This window comes from Bufo bufo, chromosome 3 (genome assembly GCF_905171765.1).
Source record: "Bufo bufo chromosome 3, aBufBuf1.1, whole genome shotgun sequence".
NCBI lineage: Eukaryota > Metazoa > Chordata > Amphibia > Anura > Bufonidae > Bufo > Bufo bufo.
In genome coordinates this window covers 282,883,159-282,904,810 of record NC_053391.1, presented here as the reverse complement: position 1 = coordinate 282,904,810, position 21,652 = coordinate 282,883,159, and the positions used below count along the sequence as shown (strand labels likewise).

General features: G+C 44.3%; 1 protein-coding gene across 1 annotated transcript in view; it reads right to left on the bottom strand.

The window, feature by feature from the left end:
* The window catches only part of LOC120995148 (mitogen-activated protein kinase 14-like), a 386,582-nt gene that overhangs the window by 227,135 nt on the left and 137,795 nt on the right, over nucleotides 1–21,652 (bottom strand). Inside the window, 1 exon segment of the mRNA XM_040424160.1 lies at nucleotides 4,275–4,386. Coding sequence (XP_040280094.1) covers nucleotides 4,275–4,386 — 112 coding nt within the window.

The window sequence follows — 21,652 nt, the reverse complement described above, 5'->3', positions numbered from 1 at the left end:
TCTTTCTCAACATGAAAGAGAGGTCATGTGGAAGTATATTGCCGAGAGTTTGGCAAAGAGTCATATTAGGCCATCTAAGTCTCCGGTTGCAGTTGGTTTATTTTTTGTAAAGAAAAAGGATGGATCACTGAGACCTTGTTTGGATTTCCGGGAATTGAACCATATTACGGTCCCTTCCTTTGATCTACGATCTTTTTGATCAAATTGTTGGAGCCAAGGTGTTCTCTAAGTTGGATTTAAGAGGGACCTACAATCTGATCAGAATCAAGGAAGGAGGTGAGTGGAAAACGGCCTTCAACACACACAAGGGTCATTCGAGAATCTGGTTATGCCTTTTCCGTTAACTAACGCGTCAGCGGTATTTCAGCGATTCGTCAATGACATTTTCCATCATTTTGTGGGGAGGTTCGTGGTAGTTTATTTGGATGACATTCTAATTTACTCTCCTGATCTGAAGACCTATCAGGATCACGTGAGACAGGTTTTGCCGATCCTTCGGGAGAATAAATTATATGCCGAATTGGAGAAATGTGTGTTTTCACTGCAGGAGCTTTTGTTTATGGGATATCTGCTTTCTGACTCTGGTTTTCGTATGGACCCCGAAAAGGTCCGGGCAGTTCTGGAATGGGACCGACCGGAGAATCAGAAAGCTTTGATGCGGTTTTTGGGATTTACTAATTATTATAGAAAATTTATCTTGAACTATTCTACCATTGTAAAACCTCTGACCGATATGACTAAGAAGGTCGTTGACGTCTCTGTCTGGTCGGATGAGGCATTGCAGGCCTTTCGGCTATTAAGGAATGTTTTGCGTCTGCACCTATTCTGGTGCAGCCCGATGTGTCTCAGCCATTCGTGGTGGAGGTTGATGCATCAGAAGTGGGGATTGGAGCAGTGCTGTCGTAGGGTTCATCTCCTGGCAAATGGGTTCCGTGTGCTTTTTTTCCAAGAAGCTCTCGGTCGCCGAGAGAAATTATGATGTAGGAGATAGGGAATTGCTGAGGAATGGCGTCACTGGTTGGAGGGAGCGTATCATCCCGTTACGGTATATACTGATCATAAGAATTTGGCTTACCTGCAATCTGCCAAGCGTCTGAATCCTAGACAGGCTAGATTGGTCACAGTTTTTTACCAGGTTCAATTTTGTGGTTACTTTTCGCCCAGGGGTTAAAAACGTCAAGGCAGATGTGTTGTCTCGCAGTTTTCCTGGGGGATGTGATTCAGAGGATCCTGCAACGATTTTGGCTGATGGGGTGGTGGTCTCCGCTCTGTACCCCGAATTGGAGATGGGTGTTGGGAGCCCAGGAGGGGGCTCCTGGTTCTTGTCCCCCAGGGAGGTTGTTTGTTCCTGATGGACTGCGATACAGGGTATTCAGGGAACATCACAATACTGTCCTTGCTGGACATCCTAGTGGTAAGTCGACCTTTGATCGTGGTGTCCTGGAGGTTCTGGTGGCCCGGGTTACGTAAGAGTGTTGAGGATTACGTAGCAGCCTGTGAAACCTGTGCACGGTCAAAGGTTGCTCACACTCGACCTTCTGGTTCACTTCTTCCTTTGTCTATTTAGTCTCGTCCTTGGACGCACTTGTCAATGGACTTTATTACGGATCTGCCGAGTTCCTCTGGGAAAACAGTAATTTTGGTGGGTGTTGACCGTTTTAGTAAAATGGCTCACTTGGTATCGTTAGCTAGTCTGCCCAATGCCAAGACTCTTGCTCAGATTTTTGTTGATAATATCGTGAAATTACATGGCATTCCCTCGGATGTGGTTTCTGATAGGGGCACGCAGTTTGTCTTCAGGTTTTGGAGGGCGTTCTGCTCTCGGCTTGGCATTCAACTTTCATTCTCTTCGGCTTTTCATCCGCAGTCGAATGGGCAGACAGAGCGTACTAATCAAAACCTGGAGACCTACTTGAGGTGCTTTGTGGCTGAGAATCAGGAGGACTGGTCCTCATTCTTATCCCTAGCAGAGTTTGCTTTGAATAACCGTAGGCAGGAGTCCATGGGTAAGTCGCCATTTTTTGGCGCATAAGGTTTTCATCCTCAGTTTGGTACATTTTCTGGGACTAGTTCCTCTGCGATGCCAGAGGAGGAGAGATTTTCTTCTGCCTTGTCTTCTATCTGGCGGAGGATCCAAGTTAATTTGGAGAAGATGGGTGAGAGGTATAAGCAAATGGCTGACAAGAGACGTATGACTGGTCCGGACCTTTGTGTGGGTGATCTGGTGTGGTTATCTACTAAAAAAATATTAAACTGAGAGTACCATCTTGGAAACTGGGTCCAAGATTTATTGGACCTTACAAAATATCTGCGGTGGTCAATCCAGTAGCGTTTCGTCTGGATCTTCCGCAGACTTTGAGGATCCATGTTGTGTTCCACAGGTCTTTGCTGAAGAAATATGTGAAACCCATGGAACCATCGCCATTGCCTCCTCCCCCTGTTCTGGTTGATGGAAATTTAGAGTTCGAGATCTCTAGGGTTCTCGACTCACGGGTTCTTCGGGGTTCTCTTCAGTACCTGGTACACTGGAGGGGATACGGCCCTGAGGAGAGGATGTGGGTTCCGGCTGTGGATGTTAGTGCCAGCCGACTGGTGAGGGCTTTTCACAGATCCCACCTGGATAAAGTTGGGCCGGGGTGTCCGGAGGTCACTCGTGCAGGGGGTACTGTCATGCCCTGCTCAGGTTATGTGCGGAGGTCTGCCAGGTTAGCAGCACGTGTGTAGCCTTTTGTTTTTGTTTTGGAGTGAGCTGTATCCGCCTCCCTTCAGGTGCACTGGGTGGGGTCGTTGGTATCAGTTTAAATTACGCCCACTCCCAGTGTCCTGTGCGGGTTATAGGTTCTGTCTTGCTGAGACGAAGGAAGGAAGGATTTGCTGTTCCTGCTCACTAACAAGATAAGTTGGTTTTGTGTTTCTTGTTATTGTCTGTCTGGGCTGTTAGAGAGACACCTGCCCCCTCCAGGTCCTGAGGGAGCAGGCTGCCTCTTTCCCCCTTTCACCATCTTAGGGTATCTTCAGCCCAGGCATGGGGACACGTTCATTCCCACCTTCAGGGTCTGAACGTGGGCATAAAAGTCTAGGGAGAGCTGGTAGGGATTTGTCAGGAGGTGACCTTTGGTTTGGTTGTTTTCTGTGTATCTTGTATCCTGTCCAGCGTGACACTATGACAGGTTGCACTAGTTTCCTAATTATTATGTAAAGATGAAGCATATGACAGTTGTGGAAATACCTTAAAGATATACTTAGAATAAAAGTATTATTCATTTGCCCATTAGTACAGGGCACTATGCATGCTTTAGTGTGGTGAGTTTATGCACACTTTTTACACATCCTCTCACTAATGCAGCCTCAGTTCAGGTCCCTTTTATGGTCAGGTGATCAGCATACTAACCTGCCTATTCACACAGCATCTATGAGACACTCTCCTAGACTTGCACACAAAAGATAAAGCTGACTTGGCAGGTCAAAGGCCTAATAATCTGACCAAAGGGACCCAATCATCGCATTAGCGAGAAGATGTGATGGGTGATTACACTCACCATCGTGAAGTACAGTATACATTGTGTTCTGTAGCAAGTAGTGGCCAGAGAGAGAAGGCGCTCGTAGTGAATATTCCAGACGCTGTACGTGGAGTGAGACAGCTCTACCATCACCAGCTGCGTGCTCCCAGATCATCGCTCCTCACACAAAGACTTGAGAAAGGGGACCTATGTACCCCAAAATGCATTGTCAATAAAAGATTAAATCAATGTTCAAGCCTCTAGTCGTGTTTAGCGCCAACAAGCTACCAGTCCAGAAACTGAGAAAGAATCCACTCTGCTGCTCCTTCCTGCACATCTTCTGTACAAACGGGCAGAAGAATAAAGCATTTCACTGGAGTATTGCTTTAAAGTTTTGCGTTATTTATTTTTGGTGGGGGTGGGGGGGTTGCTTTCTGCCAGACCCAAACTACCAAGTGGCTGGAACTGCGAAGAGAAGCATACCTACCTTAGATAAGGCAACTTGCACTCCTAATGTACTACACCAAGGGAGCCTTGTTTTGTTTCTCTTTTCACCACAGATTGTTTGTTGCTGTGTAATGTATAATTTTGTTTGTACATGAACCCTCTGATTGTGAAGTGCTGCAGAATATGTTGGCGCTATATAAAAAAAATTACTACATTATAATTACTACTACTACTACTATAACAACCCCTTTTAAAGTTAAATGGCTGAGCAAGTATCTGTTTACCACTACAGCAGTCCCCCGATCCCTATAAAAGAGCAAAATGTACCTTAAGTCCTCGAAGGATCTGGTAGATCAAGAATTGAACATGATCATCAGTCAGTTTCTGACATTTCACTATATTATTAAGATCAGCTCCCATTAGATGTGTCACCAGATACCTAAATATTTATGGAAAAGGGGAAAAGTACAAGATGAAAAACATTATACAGTCCAATGCAAAGCTGGTAGTAGAAAAGAGATATACAGGGTGGGCCATTTATATGGATACACCTTAATAAAATGGGAATGGTTGGTAATATTAACTTCCTGTTTGTGGCACATTAGTATATGTGAGGGGGAAAACTTTTCAAGATGGGTGGTGACCATGGCCCCCAAGGTCTCCCAATCTGACCCCCTCAGACTTTTATCTTTGGAGTCATCTGAAGGCAATTTTCTATGCTGTGAAGATACGAGATGTGGAGCACCTGAAACTACGCATACTGTAAGCCTGTGCTAGCATTTCTCCTGCGGTGTTGCTATCAGTGTGTGAAGAGTGGGAGAAGAAGGTTGCATTGACAATCCAACACAATGGGCAGCACATTGAACACATTTTATAAGTGGTCAGAAACTTGTAAATAACTCATGAAAGAATAAAGATATGTTAAAACCAAGCACACCATTGTTTTTCTTGTGGAATTCCCAATAAGTTTGATGTGTCACATGACATTCTTCCTATTGAAAAAACAAAAGTTGGATTCAAAATGGCTGACTTCAAAATGGCCGCCATGGTCACCACCCATCATGTAAAGTTTCCCCCCTCACATATACTAATGTGCCACAAACAGGAAGTTAATATCACCAACCATTCCCATTTTATCAAGGTGTATCCATATAAATGGCCCACCCTGTAGTTTGGCAGTCGGCTAAGATACTTATAAACTTATCAGCAATCGACTGTACAGGGGATACATTTATGATCATGAGAAAAGGGAACCTGGGGCCCCATACCCCATATGAAGGAAGCAGCTGTCAGTGGAGATGGTACCAGTAGTAGGATCCATTCCAATCAGACAGTTGCAACTGCCCTGCGAACAATGTAATGTGAATGATCTGGATCTACTGCTCTCTGCCATTTTTTTAAATCAAACGAAAAACGGTTACCCAGGTCTAATGGGAGTTTTAAATCATCTGCCTCTCCTAACCCCTTCCCGACTGCCCAATGTAAATATATGTCGGGAGTCGGATATTTCAAGACAGCCCGCACGCAAGCGGACACCATAGCCTCCAGGTGGCTGCTGTTTTTGAGAGTGGGGATCAGAAAAGCCAGATAGTATGTGCGACAGCCACAGTCCTGAATGACCTAAGGCTGCCATAGCTATGCTCCTATAAAGATTCTGCCTGTGGCAGGGCTCCATAGTAACATAGTAAAAAGTGTAAAAAAAAAAAAAAAAGTTTTTAAAAATATAAAAATTTCAAATCACCCTCCTTTCCTCATAATTAAAATAAAAGTACTTAAAAAAAATTATAGGCATTCTCCCATGCAAAAACGCCAATACTATTAAAATATAAAGATATTTATAAAATACAGCGAATGGTGTAATGGGGAAAAAAAAAAAAACATGAAAATCACAGATTCACCATTTTTTGTCACTTCAACTCTGCAAAAAAAGCAAAAATATTTATACTCCAAAATGGTATCAAAACTACAAATCGTCCCGCAAAAAAAAAAAATATATATTTGCTTTTACACAGCTCCGTAGACTAAAACATTTTATTACATTTTTTTTATTTTTTATAAAAAAATATTTAGAAATAAAAAAAATTTTTGTATTAAAACTAAAAGACAACTGTACAAACTTTGCATGTCTGTAATCGTATTGACCCGGAGAATGAAAGTAACAAGTCAGTTTTACCTCATAGGAAACTTAATAAAAATATTATATATATATATATATATATATATATATATATATATATATATATAATACTGTGGCGGAATTGTTTTTTTTTTTACTAATAATTCCACCCCACTACATTGTTTGCAACATTAAATAGCGACACTAGAAAGTACATAAAGTCCCGCAAAAAACAAGCCCTCATACGGCTATGTGAATGGATAAATAAGTTATGGCACTGGGAAGGCTGGGAGTATAAAATGAAAAAAAAAAAAAAACCACAGAAAATTGCCTGGTCCTGAAGGGGTGGCATGTTTATGGAGTGGGGGTATGTTTAAAGAGAACTTCTCAAAAAAGCAATGCAATCCAAAAGCATCATGTTCTAGAGCAGGAGAAGCTGAGCAGATTGATATACCGTATTCTTCGCCCATAAGACGCCCCTAGGTTTTAGAGGAGGACAATAAGAATTTTTTTTTTTTTCATTAGACCTCAGGTCAGACCAGCAATCAGACCTCAGATCACAGCTCCAATCAGATCCCCAATGTTAATAAGAACCTAATAAGACCTCAGATCAGACCCACAATCAGACCTCTGCTCACACCCAAAAGTGAATAACCCCCAATCAGACCTCAGATATGAGCCTCAATATGTGCTGTAAACCGGCTCGCACAGCGTGAGGTCACAGAGCGCCTGTGCGCAGCCGAGTCCTCTGGTATTCATCCCATAAGACACAGGGACATTTTCCCCCCCACTTTGGCGTCTTATGGGACGAAAACCATATTACTTACCGGTAATCTCCTTTTCATGAATCCTCCATGACAGCATACCATGAGAGATGACCCGCCTCCAAACAGGTAGGGAGAGGAAGTATAAATTTGACCTTACTCTGGCTCCTCCTCAGTGTCTTTCTGAACCGACAGCCTAGAGTCTTTTCCTTATTTTTTTCCCCCCTTCACATTCATACCAACACATACCTTCACCTATATACAATCCCATATCTATATGTAGAATTTTTTATTATTATTTTAAACCAATGTAGGATTCATGAACAGGAAATTACCGGTAAGTAATATGGTTTTTCCCTTTCATCCTCCATGACGGCATACCATGAGATATAACAGATTAATCTTGTTCAGGGAGGGACTATGCCCTGCAAGGAAAGCTCCTGACTAGCCCTAGTATTTACGAGGGCTGTGGAGTCAGAGTCAATTTTGGGTACCTGGAGTCGGAGTCAGCAAAAATGACAATTTAAATTGGAATAAAAATAAAATTAAAAAAAAGCAAGTTTAAATGTCCCAATTCACAAAAAGTTAGAATTAATTACTTCTCTACTATAAGAATAAAGGCCAATGCATGCAGTGCGTCACGTTACCGCAAAACGAACATGTTAAAGGGCTTCTGTCAGCCCACTAACCCGTTTTTTTTTTTTCTTTGTTTAATAATAATCCCTATACTGCGATCTCTGCATACATAAGTAAAATAATAATTTTCGTTCAGTAGAATTTGATAAAACGCTATTTTTATAATATGTAAATTACCTTGCTACCAGCAAGTAGGGCGGCTACTTGCTGGTAGCAGCCGCATCCTCCGATCCTAATGACACCCCCTCCGTATTGTGATTGAAAGGGCCAGGGAACGAAATCGTTCTCTGCTGGCCCTGCCTGTTTTCATTCAATATCTGGCGCCTGCGCCGCGGCCGTACCTATCTTCAATCTGCGCAGGCGCACTGAGAGGCGGCCACTCACTCGGCCGCTCCATCCTCAATGCGCCTGCGCCGATGACGTCACATCTACACCCGGCGCGGGCGCATTGAGGAGCGAGCGGCCGAGTGAGTGGCCGCCTCTCAGTGCGCCTGCGCAGATTGAAGATAGGTACGGCCGCGGCGCAGGCGCCAGATATTGAATGAAAACAGGCAGGGCCAGCAGAGAACGATTCCGTTCCCTGGCCCTGTCAATCACAATGCGGAGGGGGCGTTCATTAGGATCGGAGGATGCGGCTGCTACCAGCAAGTAGCCGCCCTACTTGCTGGTAGCAAGGTAATTTACATATTATAAAAATAGCGTTTTATCAAATTCTACTGAACGAAAATTATTATTTTACTTATGTATGCAGAGATTGCAGTGTAGGGATTATTATTAAACAAAAAAAAAGGGCTTCTGTCAGCCCACTAAACCGTTTAAGTGACCGTGAAGAAGCATGCTTTTCATATGCTTCACTATATTGCACGCAACGCACAGTTAAAGAAGCGGCAATACTTATACTTTCCATTGTGTTGTGTTCCGCTGTTACAGGGAACGCAATGCCCATGGTTAACCTAGCCTCTCATTGATAACTGATTAAGTAAATATGTTCTTTTGCAGGACAAGAGACACTTGTACACTGCTCAAAAAAATAAAGGGAACACTTAAACAACACAATGTAACTCCAAGTCAATCACACTTCTGTGAAATCAAACTGTCCACTTAGGAAGCAACATTGAGTGACAATCAATTTCACATGCTGTTGTGCAAATGGGATAGACAACAGGTGGAAATTATAGGCAATTAGCAAGACACCCCCAATAAAAGAGTGGTTCTGCAGGTGGTGACCACAGACCACTTCTCAGTTCCTATGCTTCCTGGCTGATGTTTTGGTCACTTTTGAATGCTGGAGGTGCTTTCACTCTAGTGGTAGCATGAGACTGAGTCTAAAACCCACACAAGTGGCTCAGGTAGTGCAGCTTATCCAGGATGGCACATCAATGCGAGCTGGGGCAAGAAGATTTGCTGTGTCTGTCAGCGTAGTGTCCAGAGCATGGAGGCGCTACCAGGAGACAGGCCAGTACATCAGGAGACGTGGAGGAGGCCGTAGGAGGGCAACAACCCAGCAGCAGGACGGCTACCTCCGCCTTTGTGCAAGGAGGAACAGGAGGAGCACTGCCAGAGCCCTGCAAAATGACCTCCAGCAGGCCACAAATGTGCATGTGTCTGCTCAAACAGTCAGAAACAGACTCCATGAGGGTGATATGAGGGCCCGACATCCACAGGTGGGGGTTGTGCTTACAGCCCAACACCGTGCAGGACGTTTGGCATTTGCCAGAGAACACCAAGATTGGCAAATTCGCCACTGGCGCCCTGTGCTCTTCACAGATGAAAGCAGGTTCACACTGAGCACATGTGACACCCGTGACAGAGTCTGGAGACGCCGTGGAGAACGTTCTGCCTGCAACATCCTCCAGCATGACCGGTTTGGCATTGGGTCAGTAATGGTGTGGGGTGGCATTTCTTTGGAGGGCCGCACAGCCCTCACTGTGCTCGCCAGAGGTAGCCTGACTGCCATTAGGTACCGAGATGAGATCCTCAGACCCCTTGTGAGACCATATGCTGGTGCGGTTGGCCCTGGGTTCCTCCTAATGCAAGACAATGCTAGACCTCATGTGGCTGGAGTGTGTCAGCAGTTCTTGCAAGACGAAGGCATTGATGCTATGGACTGGCCCGCCTGTTCCCCAGACCTGAATCCAATTGAGCACATCTGGGACATCATGTCTCGCTCTATCCACCAACGTCACGTTGCACCACAGACTGTCCAGGAGTTGGCAGATGCTTTAGTCCAGGTCTGGGAGGAGATCCCTCAGGAGACCGTCCGCCACCTCATCAGGAGCATGCACAGGCGTTGTAGGGAGGTCATACAGGCATGTGGAGGCCACACACACTACTGAGCCTCATTTTGACTTGTTTTAAGGACATTACATCAAAGTTGGATCAGCCTGTAGTGTGTTTTTCCACTTTAATTTTGAGTGTGACTCCAAATCCAGACCTCCATGGGTTGAGAAATTTGATTCCATTTTTTAATTTTTGTGTGATTTTGTTGTCAGCACATTCAACTATGTAAAGAACAAAGTATTTCAGAAGAATATTTAATTAATTCAGATCTAGGATGTGTTATTTTTGTGTTCCCTTTATTTTTTGAGCAGTGTATAAGTGAAGGGAATGGATAGTCATTAGTTCAAGACTGAAGCTGTAAACCATTTGAAAAACTGCTGTCATTCAGCTAAGGCTATAAAAACTTGTGGCCAGAATTGTTACTGCAATTCCACCCACCAAGTCAGTGTTGAAAGATTATTTTAAGCTCTAAAAATAATAAAAAGTCTGATTTAAGAGCTTCTATGAAAGAGGATCTGGCAGGGGGCAATTCTCTTCCCTAGAACTCTACATTTAATTGATTTTAAATTGCATTTGCTATAACTACATTCCAAGATTAATATAAACCATTTCTAGGTTTTACAGATTTTGTTTTGGTTCATATAGATAAGCTTTGTTTTTGTTCTAAAACAACCAAATAATGTGGTTTGCATTTTTGAACTGGTAAAGTTCCTGTTCCTGATGTTTATGCCTGCTGCTACTATCCAGCCACTTGATAAAAATAAAACTTTGTTGTTTTCATTGTGTTTGTCTTATGCTTAAACTGTTCAATACAGTAGACTGTTGGCTTCCTAGCCAGTAGTTCTGTGCTAATGATATGTATGTTGCCTTTCTTTCCTTCAAGGAATGTATAAAATACATTCACATATTAAATACAGAGGAGTCAGAGTCAGAAGTACCAAAAACTGAGGAGTCTGAGTATTTATCTACCGACTCCACATTTACCCTGTAATGTTTAGTAAACGTGTAAGGGCTTGACCACGTCGCTGCTCTACAGATCTGCTCTAAAGAAGCGCTTGCTCTTTCAGCCCAGGATGTTGCGACAGATCTTGTAGAGTGGGCTGTCAAAGACTTGGGTGGAGATACCCCTAAGGACCTATAGGATTCCAATATGGCCATTTTTATCCATCTGGACAAGGAATTCTTTGTGGCCGTATGACCTTTATGTGCCTCACTGAATTGTACAAACAAGTAATCAGTTTTTCTGAAAGGATTTGTGGTCTCTAGGTAGAACAAGATAGTCCTACACACGTCCAGTCTGTAAAACTTCTCTTCCCCCTCTGATTTTGGATCCGAACAAAAAGATGGAATAATAATTTCCACTTGTCTATGGAAATTAGATACGAATTAGAATTATCCAATCTAAAAACAATCCTGTCCGGGAAAACTATGCAAAATGGTTACACTATTTTTATAGCTTGGATCTCGCTTACTCTACATGCTGAGGTAATTGCTACAAAAAAATAGGGTTTTCAGAGAAACATACTTCAGCGAGGCTTCTGGAAGGGGTTCAGGGGGGGGGCGATTTGTCAGACCTGATAGAACTAATTAAGATCATAGGGAGGAAATGTAGGTCTTAGGCCCCTTTCACATGGGCGAGTTTTCCACGCAGCTGCAATGCGTGAGGTGAACGCATTGCACCCGCACTGAATCCAGACCCATTCACTTCAATGGGGCTGTGCACATAAGCTGTGATTTTCACGCATCACTTATGTATTGCGTGAAAATCGCAACATGTTCTATATTCTGCGTTTTTCAACGCAGGGACCATAGAAATTAATGGGGCTGCGTGAAAATCGCAAGCATCCGCAAGCAAGTGCGGAAGCGGTGCGATTTTCACGCATGGTTGCTAGGAGATGATCGGGATGAGCAAATTAACTGTATTAATGTTCCCTTATAACATGGTTATAAGGGAAAAGAAAATTACTTAGCGGTAATTCGATTTTCCGTTTAGCCTCCACAACGGCACTAAGCAGGAGGGTTTTCCCGCCTCCCAGGGACAGGAAACAACGTGGAGAACCAACCTTTAAAAGCCTCCTCCCATGATCCTTCTCCAGTAAGTATCCGAGTAACTCAAAGATGATGCAGAACATAAGAGTTTATTAAAGAAAGGAAACAGAGCACCATGGAAGACCAGTCAAGGTACATCAGAACAAATGTCATAAGAAATCATAAGGGTGGGAAATACCAGTGCCGTTGTGGAGGCTTAACGGAAAATCTAATTACCGGTAAGTAATTATCTTTTCCATACGCCTCCCCAATGGCACTAAGCAAAAGGATTAACAGAGGAGTCATCAAGCCCCCTAGGGTAGGACCACCGTAGACAGAACCTTGCGTCCAAAGGAGAGGTCACTGTTGGAGGCAATGTCCAGCCTATAGTGCTTAAAAAAGGTGTTTGGGCAAGACCAAGTGGCCGCCTGACATATATGATTCAGGGAGGCGGAAGCATTTTTCGCCCAGGAGGTAGAGACGGCCCTGGTGGAATGGGCCGTAAGCCGAGATGGAGGAGAAGAACCTTTTTTTTTTGTATGCCTTGGAAATAACAGTTTTTATCCAACGGGAGATAGTCATTTTAGAGGCCCCTAGGCCCTTATTTTTCCCTGCATATTGGATCAATAGGCGGGTAGACTTCCCTAAAGTCCTTTGTGGCTTCTAGGTAGGCCAGGACACATCTTCTAACGTCCAAGTTATGAAATTTGGCTTCTTTTTCAGTCTTGGCCTGTGGACAGAAGGTAGGCAAAGATCTGTTGGTCGCAGTGAAACTTAGAGAACATTTTAGGTAGAAAAGAGGGTTTATGTTTTAATATTATCCTGTCTAGCACTGTCAAGTATGGTGGGCGACAGGACAGGGATTGGATTTCGCCTATTCTTCTAGCGGAGGTGATGGCAATTAAGAATGCGGTTTTCAAGGAGAGCATGCTAAGAGGTATCTGAGAGGAGTTCAAAAGGAGGGTCCACTAGAACAGAAAGGACCAGGTTAAAAGTCCCAAGGAGGAACCATGGTTCTGACTGTAGCCTTCAGTCTACTGGCACCCTTAAAAAAACGCCTGATCAGAGGCACCTCTGCTAGCTTAGAGTACAAAAAGGCACTAAGGGCTGCTATCTGCACTTTCAGAGCACTAACTCTTAGACCGCTTTCAAGACCTTTCTGCAGAAATTCTAGGATTGTTTTAAGTTCTGGTTTCTTTGAGGGATCCCAACAATGCACTGAAAATCGCAGAAAGGCTTTCCAGATTCTAAGGTAGATTTTTGAGGTGATCGGCTTACGGCTGTACAAGAGAGTGTTGATTACCGCATCTGAAAGACCCCTATCTCTTCGGAGGGAACGCTCAGTCTCCAGGCAGTCAGGTTCAGTTGCCAGACGTCCGGATGATGAACATAAACCCAGGAGAAGAAGATCCGGGATCCGAGGGAGCGTCCAGAAGTCCCCTTTGGCTAGGCTTAACAAGAGGGGGAAGCAAGTCCTTCTTGGCCAGAATGGGGCTACCAGGATTATTTTGCATCTGTCCTCCATTATTTTGGCTAGGGTTCTGGGTATTAGAGGTATAGGGGGGAAAGCATATAGCAGGCCTATTGGCCAAAGGATCGAGAATGCGTCCACCCCGTTTGGGTTGTCCCGAAAGGACAGGGAAAAGAATTGATCTACTTGTCTGTTCGATTTTGAGGCAAACAGATCCCGGATTGGAGTGCCCCATTTTTTGCACAGAAGTTGGAAGATCCTCTTGTTCAGGAACCATTCTCCTGACTTTAGGTGTTGTCTGCCAGCTGATTCTCTTTTCCTCTGAGATGGACCGCCGAAATTAAGTTTACCCAGACCTGTGCCCAGGAGAACAAAAGGTAAGATGTGTGGTTGAGGTTTTGCTTCTCGTGCCTCCCTGCTTGTTCACATAGGTCACTGCCGTACTGTTGTCCGATAAAACCTTTACGTTTTTTCCGGTGTATGGCTGATGAAAAAGCTTTTAGGGCAAGGAAAATTGCTTGAAGTTCCCTCAAGTTTGAAGACATGGGAAGGTCCGACTGTTTCTAAACTCTCTGTACAACCAGGTCTTCGCATTGAGCTCCCCAGCCTGAAATGCTCACGTTGGTGGTAATCACAATTGGGTTCTGTGGTCTCCACTGGACTCCTTGAGCCAAGTGATCCTTTTTTAACCACCAGCTTAGGGTCGTTTTGATCTGAAATGGGAGTGACACTTTCCTGTCCAGCGAATGGGAGCTTTTATTCCAAATTGATAACAGAAAATTTTGAAGAGGCCTGATGTGGGACTGTGCCCATTTGACAGAGGGAATGGTTGAAGTCATCAGCCCCAGGACAGCCATAATTTGTCTGAAGGAGACTTTCGGTAACGACCGGAATGACAGGATTCTTAACCTCAGGTCCTGAATTTTTTCCTCCGGGTGAAAAGATGTCATTACCCGGGAATCCAGGAGAACTCCTAGAAATTCTTTCCTCTGGGTAGGAATGAGGTCCGATTTTTCTAGGTTTAATATCCACCCCAGGGAATGAAGCGTATTTTTGACTACCTGTAAGTCGCCGAGAAGGTTTTCCGGAGAATGAGCAGCTATCGGGAAGTCATCCAGATAGGAGATGAACAGGATCTTCTGCTGATGGACGCAAGCCCATCATTCCGCCATGACTTTCGTGAACACCCGAGGGGCGGATGAGATGCCGAATGGAAGTACCTGGAATTGAAGATGAACAAGACGGCTGCCCATATACTTTTGATGTTCTTTGCAGATGGGGACGTGATCGTAGGCGTTGGCCAGGTCGAGTGTCACCATATAGGAGCTTTGATACAATAGGTTTATAGTGGATTTTATTGTTTCCATTTAAAAAATTTGGTAGGAAACATGTCTGTTTAGGTCTCTTAGGTTTATGATTGCCCTGTAGGAGCAGTTAGTTTTTTTTTTACCAGAAAGACCGGTGAATAGAAACCTTCCTGATCCCAGGGCACTGTTGTCACCGCCTGTTTTAAGAGCAAGGACTGAATCTGTACTTCTAGAAGGGATTGATCTTTTATGCAAAGTTTCTTGTTTATGTAGACTCTTTGGTGGAGGGGAAGCGAACTCTATTTTGTACCCTGAGAAAATCAGATCCAAAACCCATGGAGATTTTGTAATTTTTCCCAGGCAAGGAGGAAGTTTTGGAGTCTTCCTCCCACCGGTCTGCTGGCGTCATTGTCTGGGTTGCTTGGAAGATTTGTCCGGGTTGAAGAGAAATCCTCTTCCTCTACCTCTGGATGGTTGCCATGTACCCGAACTTTCTCTTTTCCTGTGGTCTGGTCTGCATTTCTTTTGGGGACGAAAGGATCGGCGGTTATGAAAGAATCTAGCTTCTGATGGAAAACCTTTTTTGCTGTCTGAGGCTTTGTCCAGGATATCATCCAGGACGGAGCCAAAGAGCCTGTCTCCTTCACAGGGGATACTACATAGTTTGTTTTTAAAGGTGTTATCCCCTGACCATGACCTTAGCCATATAGACCTCCTGGCTGAATTAGCCAAGGCGGCCGATCTGGCTGACAGCTTTACCAGATCAGCAAAAGCGTCTGAGAGAAAACTAGTGACCTGCTTAAAGACTGGGAGGGAGGCTAGAATGTCTTCCGTAGGAGTACCCACAAGCAGATGCTCTTCTAATTGGGCAAGCCACATTGAGAGGGTCCTGGCAGTAGCCGCAATGCTGGGTCGTAACATAGCGGTGCAAGTGTCCCAGGATTTCTTAAGGATTGACTCACATTTTTTGTCCATGGGCTCTCTTAAGAGTCCCACGTCTTCAAAGGGGAGTAAGGATTTTTTTGAAATCCTGGCGACTGGGGCATCGACTCGTGGGGTTTTATCCCAGTGAGCAGAGTCCGATTCGCTGAGGGGTACTTGCGTTTAAAAAAACTCTGGAGACTCCTGATCTTTTCTCCGGGTCTTTCAATTCATTAGCAATAAAAAAAAATACATATTTTTCGTGTACCAGAAAAACTCATCTTTTTTTGTCTGCCAGACCCCTAACTATGTGATATTGGACAGATTGAGGTTCTTTAATTTGCTCAATATTCATGGCCGCTCTAATAGTCTTTAATAATGAGTCAGTATCTTCAACTGAACAGAGGGGCCTTCCAGAATTATTGTCCAATGAATCCAAATCTGAATCTGAGGATACTTCGCCTTCATCCAAATCAAATTCAGATTCAGATTCTAGAGGAGTCTCTGGAATGGATTTTGACGTGGAAGGAGCCTGAGGGAGGGAGGCTATCCTTGTTTCGAAGGCTGAGGAAACGTCTTCTTTAATAATGGATCTTAAACTGTCCACTAGAGACTGTGTTTCCTCTGACATTACTTTTTGGCAGAGTGTCTTTTTGGAGTGCCCTGCTAGCTGTTTTTTTTTTTACAGATGGCACATTTCTTTTTAATAGAGGATTTCCCGACCTTGGGTTTTCCCTAAGAATTAAAAGAAAAAGATTCCTTTAGGGAGTGCTCCTAAAGGAAAAATTTTCAGTAAAAGGAGCCTTCACCCAGAACAGAGCCCCCAGTGAATTTAAAAGGGCAGGGGTGTCAAAAAGATATAAAAGACAAAATTACTCCTATTAGGATGAGGCTTACCGGGCTCAGGGCCTTCGGAGGGTCTGAGTGCAGATCTGCAGAGAGAGACATGCTTGGCAGATCTGGAAATCGCACGCCTTCTCTGCCTCTAGCCTGTTTTTACCTGTTACTTCCTGGTCACGTGGTACCGCACACACACAGACGTTGCGCACGTGCACCCACGTGACTGGACTTCGGCCCGGAAGCTCTCGCTCTGCCGGCATCCTCCTAGGCAGGCCGCAAATGGACACTGAGTCGCCCGGGGTAGCCTGCAAACCGCAGGACTTATACCTAGATGTCGGAAGGGCCCCTCTCTTGCCCCGAGATCCGACATCCTGCTGCAGCCCTCCTGACACCCGGCCAGGGAAAAAGAAAAAAGGTACAAAGGCTGCGCGATACGGTAAAGAGCAGGAGAGAACCCTGCTCCGTTCTCCACTTCATCCCAGAGGGACAGGAAACAACTGGAGAAAGAACATGGGAGGAGGCTTTTAAAGGTTGGTTCTCCACGTTGTTTCCTGTTCCTGGGAGGTGGGGTAACCCTCCTGCTTAGTGCCGTTGGGGAGGCATATAGAAAAAAAATAGCATTCTTAGTACAGAATGCTTACTAAAATGTCGATATGAGGGGTTAAAATTTTTTTTTAAAATTAACTCACCTTATCCACTTGATCGCGCAGCCAGCATAGTCTCCTTTCTTCTTCTTTCAGGACCTGCAAAAGGACCTTTGATGGCGTAATCGCGCTCACTACGTGGTGAGCGTGGCGACGTCAGCGCAGGTCCTGCTGAATGAAGATAGAAGGATCTTCTATCTCCATTCAGCAGGACCCTTGCGCTGACATCACCACGCTCACCACGTGGGAGCACGATTACATCAAAGGTCCTTTTGCAGGTCCTGAAAGAAGAAGAAAGAAGACGATGCCGGCTGCGTTATCAAGTGGATAAGGTGAGTTAATTTTTTTTATTTTTTTTTTAACCCCTCAAATTTACATTTTAGTAAGCATTCTGTAATAAGAATGCTATTATTTTCCATTATAACCATGTTATAAGGGAAAATAATAAAATCTAGAGAACACCTAACCCAAATACAAACTTCAGTGAAGAAGTCCGGGTTCGGGTCGGGTCTGGGTATCATATTCAGTTTTTTATCAAGCGCGTGCAAAACGCATTGCAACCGCGCAATGAAAACTGAACAATGCAATCACAGTCAAAACTGACTGAAATTGCGTGCGCACTTGCGCGGGTTTCCTCCAACGCTTCGGGAGCAAATCTGGCCTCTGGCTCTTGCACACGATCATATGGCTTTTTCAGTATTTTGCGGTCCGTAAAAAAACGGAATGCTCACGGACGGAACGGAGCAGCTGGCCCCTGATAGACCAGTATTATCCTTGTCAGTTATTCGGACAATAATAGGACATGTTCTATCTTTGTAGGAATTGAAAAACTGAAATACGGAAACGGAAGGCATACGGAGTACCTTCCTTTTTTTGCGGATCCATTGAAATGAATCGTTCCGTATACAGTCCGTATATGGAACGCAAAAACGTAAACGGAAAAAAACTTAATCCTGATATATGTAATCTTAAGGTATTTGGACACAACCCTTTCACAAAACTTGTTTGTAAGACACCCAAAATTGCCTGGATGGAAAATCTCTGAGAAGAGTTCCCCGATTGAGTACACCAACTACAGAACCTTCTCCAGATCTTAGAATAAATCTGGAAGTAACTTCTTTCCTCCTAGCCACCATGATGTAAATTATGGCGTCCGATAAGCCCTTTGACCTCAATGTTACCCTCTCAGGTTCCAAGCTGCCAGATGTAACCTTTCCACTTTGGGGTGATAGACTGGACCCTGCGACAACAGATCTTGTCTCCAGGGAAGAATCCATGGAATCACTGCTTTTTCGGCCACAGAGGGGCTATTAAAAAAAAAATAATAAATGGGCCTTGTCTAGGCGGATCTTTTTTAGCACCCTGGGAACTAACTGAAGAGGAGGAAAGGTGTAAGCCAGCTGGAAGTCCCACTTTTGTGACAGCGTGTCTACTCCTATGTTCCCGTCAAAGGGGTTTAGGGAAAAATTATCTTTTTAGTTTTGTGTTTTCTGCTGAGGCAAAGAGATCCACTAGGTGGATTCTGTAATCTGGAGAAAAACTTCCTTTTCTAGGCTCAATTCTGTTGCCCTCAGTGAATTTCTGCTTAAGAAGTGCGCCTTTGTATTTGGGATATTTTAGGTGTACCGCCTATAGTAATCTTGAGGGGACTTCTGCCCAGAAAAATATTTTTTTTCTGTTAATAGACATAGACCTACAAGTCTTGTTCCTCCTTGATGGTAGATAGGCAACTACGGTCGTGTTGTCCATCCTTACTTGATTGTCTTTCCCTTCGATGTAATGGGACAATGCCTTTATAGCTTCCCAGACCGCGGACAATTGCCTCTGATTTGAAGAGAGAGACCTCTGATCCTTGGACCATTGTCCTTGGAAAGAGATGAGAGCAATGCGCTCCCCATCCCCAAAAGGCTAGTGTCTGTGGTAATAACCTGCAGATGTTCGGGATTCCAAGAAACCCCCCTCATGAGATGTTTTGGATTTTTCCACCACTGTAAGGACTGATTTACTCGTAAGGGAATTTGAATTGTCTCCTCTAACGAGTCCTGAATTCTGTTCCAACACCCTAGTAACCATTGCTAGAGAATCAGAGTGTGGAACTGGGCCCATCTTATTGCTGGGATGCATGAGGTTAAAGAGCCTAATAGCTTCATAGCCTCTCTGATTGTACTGACTGACTGAAATGTATCCCTATCACTTTCTGGGTTGGAAGAAAAGTCTTCTGAAGAGTTGAGTCTAGAAGGACCGCTAAAAATGTTAAACTCTGTTTCCAGTCTTGATTTTTTTCCTCTGGACGACTGGCCTTCTCTATTAGATATTTTGGCCTGGAAGGAACTACCTTTTTTGACCTTCCGAAAGGGAAATTTTCTTTTATTTATATCTCTAGGGAAAAAAAAATTTTTAGAGTCCGAAGCCTTCTCTAAGATTCTTTCCAAATCCTGGCCAAACATCAAATTCCCATAAAAGGCAAACTACAAAATTTTAACCAAAAGCACCCTTCTGGTTCTTGCTGCCATTCTAACTGATTCTGCTGTGGAATCAGACAAGAAGTCCACCGCTTTTAATAAGAGGGGAAAGGAGTCTTTTAGGGAGTCATAAGTAGCACCTTCTCTTAGGAGAGATTCCAATAACCATCTTTTTAGGGATCTAGAAACGAATGTAGTGGCTAGATTTGGTTTGAATAAAGCATCGGCTCCCAGGTCTTCTTCAGACATGAATCTGCTTTCTTATCCATGGGGTCTTTTTGGAACCCCATTGTCCTCAAATGGAAGGGCATTTGCCCCCTTGACTAATTTTGATAGGGATACATCTACTTTGGGACAGGACGTAAACAATGCCTCATCTTCATCACTAAATGGAAGGCAACGTCTCATTGTTTTTGGAATAAATAACTTCCTATCCGGAGTCTTCCATTCCCTTTTTATTAATTCCTGCATATTTTTGTGGACTGGAAAAACTCTTTTTTCCTTTGTTCTAGTACACTAAACATCTGATCTTGGACGGACCTCTGGACCTTTACATCTGAGAGATCCATGGTCACCCTGACAGCTTTGATTAACTCCTTTGTATCCTCAGAGGAGAAGAGAAAACTCTTAAATTCTGAATCAGATCCAGAGGAATCAGAAGAGACAAGGCCCTCTGAATCTGAGTCTTGTCCTGACTCTGAGAACTATGAACTGGAGTAACCTAATTTAGGTTCCCTATGTTTTGAGGTTCCCTATGTTTTGAAGTACTAGGGGTAGGCATAGGATTTTCAGAAAGGGCTGCTCGCATTTCTTCCCTGATTACATACCTTAATTCCTCTCTAATAGAAGGAACCAGATCCTTTGCCATATTTGTAGTACATTTTTTGCTGAGTTTTTTAGTATACGAATCAGGTAATTTTACTGAACATATAAAACATTTCTTTGTTTTTGGATTAGGTTTAGCTCTCTGAGCCCCATCCTCATCACTCTACATGCATACAGGAAGAGAGGGAGACAAAAGGTACAAGGGGGTTAGCATAAGTAAAAATATACAGCATTTCTCCAAGAGACTTTGTAACTTACAATAGTCGGCCCCTGGGAGGTCTCCATTTGGACTGTACCAGGCTCAGACATGTTTGGCCACTTCACCTCTGACCCCTCTTACCTGCAGACCTTAGGTCAGCGGGCGACATCCACCTTGATCCTCTGCGCCAATTTTAGCCCCACCCCCTTAGTGTGTGTTCCACAGACCGGAAGTACCTCCTGGAACGCACGTGGACCACACCCAACTTCCGGTGACATCATCGCAAGCACCAAAAGGTATCGGGCTGCGATGAGGAGCTTGAATACGACTGGAGGGACTCCCCGAGTGTCCGGTCCGCACATGGACCTCCACGCCCGACACACAGAGCAGGAAGTAAGGAGCAGAGATCATAACGCTTACCAGCACCTCAAATACCCAACTAGGGCACGGGTGCTGCCTGCTTCCCTCATGTGGAAGGCATTCCATCTTCTTATCCCGCCTCTGCCTGCCTTACACAGAAGCGGCCTCACAGCAAGTGCCATGAGGATAACTCGTCTCCACCTGGAGGAACAGGAAGACACTGAGGAGGAGCCCGAGGAGGGTCAAATTTATACTTCCTGTCCCTACCTGGTTGGAGGCGGGTCATCTCTCATGGTACTACTAATGCCCATTATTGACTGAATTACACCTATTGATCCTGCACCTACCAAATTAACTAAGACTTAAGTATTAATAGCAGCACTATTAAAAGTTAATACTTTAAAGAATATCAAAATCATTTAAAACTTCCAGCATTCACAGCCTTCTGTGGATAGGAGGCGGCCGACGTCAGGGGGCGGAGCTCCGCAGCGCTTCCTATTACCATCTTAGTCCTGGATTCCAATCACGCCCCGCAGTCAAACCCACAGGAAGCACGTCACAAACGAAGGTCTTATAGGCCAGCTGAGAGTGGACACGCTCACACTCTGCCCTAACCCCTGAAGACGCCGGTACACGGCGAAACATGTCGGGGGGCAGCGTGAAGCTCTATTTTTAACACAGCATCTCGCTGTAGCCCCTTATGATAGTGTCAAGTAATCACACAGTGCCCGCACATTACACTGGCAGCGCGCAGCCAGTTAGGCACCAGCGTGTATTTACATAGTAGTAGATAGACCCGGTCAGGTGACATACTGACAGGGCATTCTAATTGAGACTCAAAGGCCAGTGAAT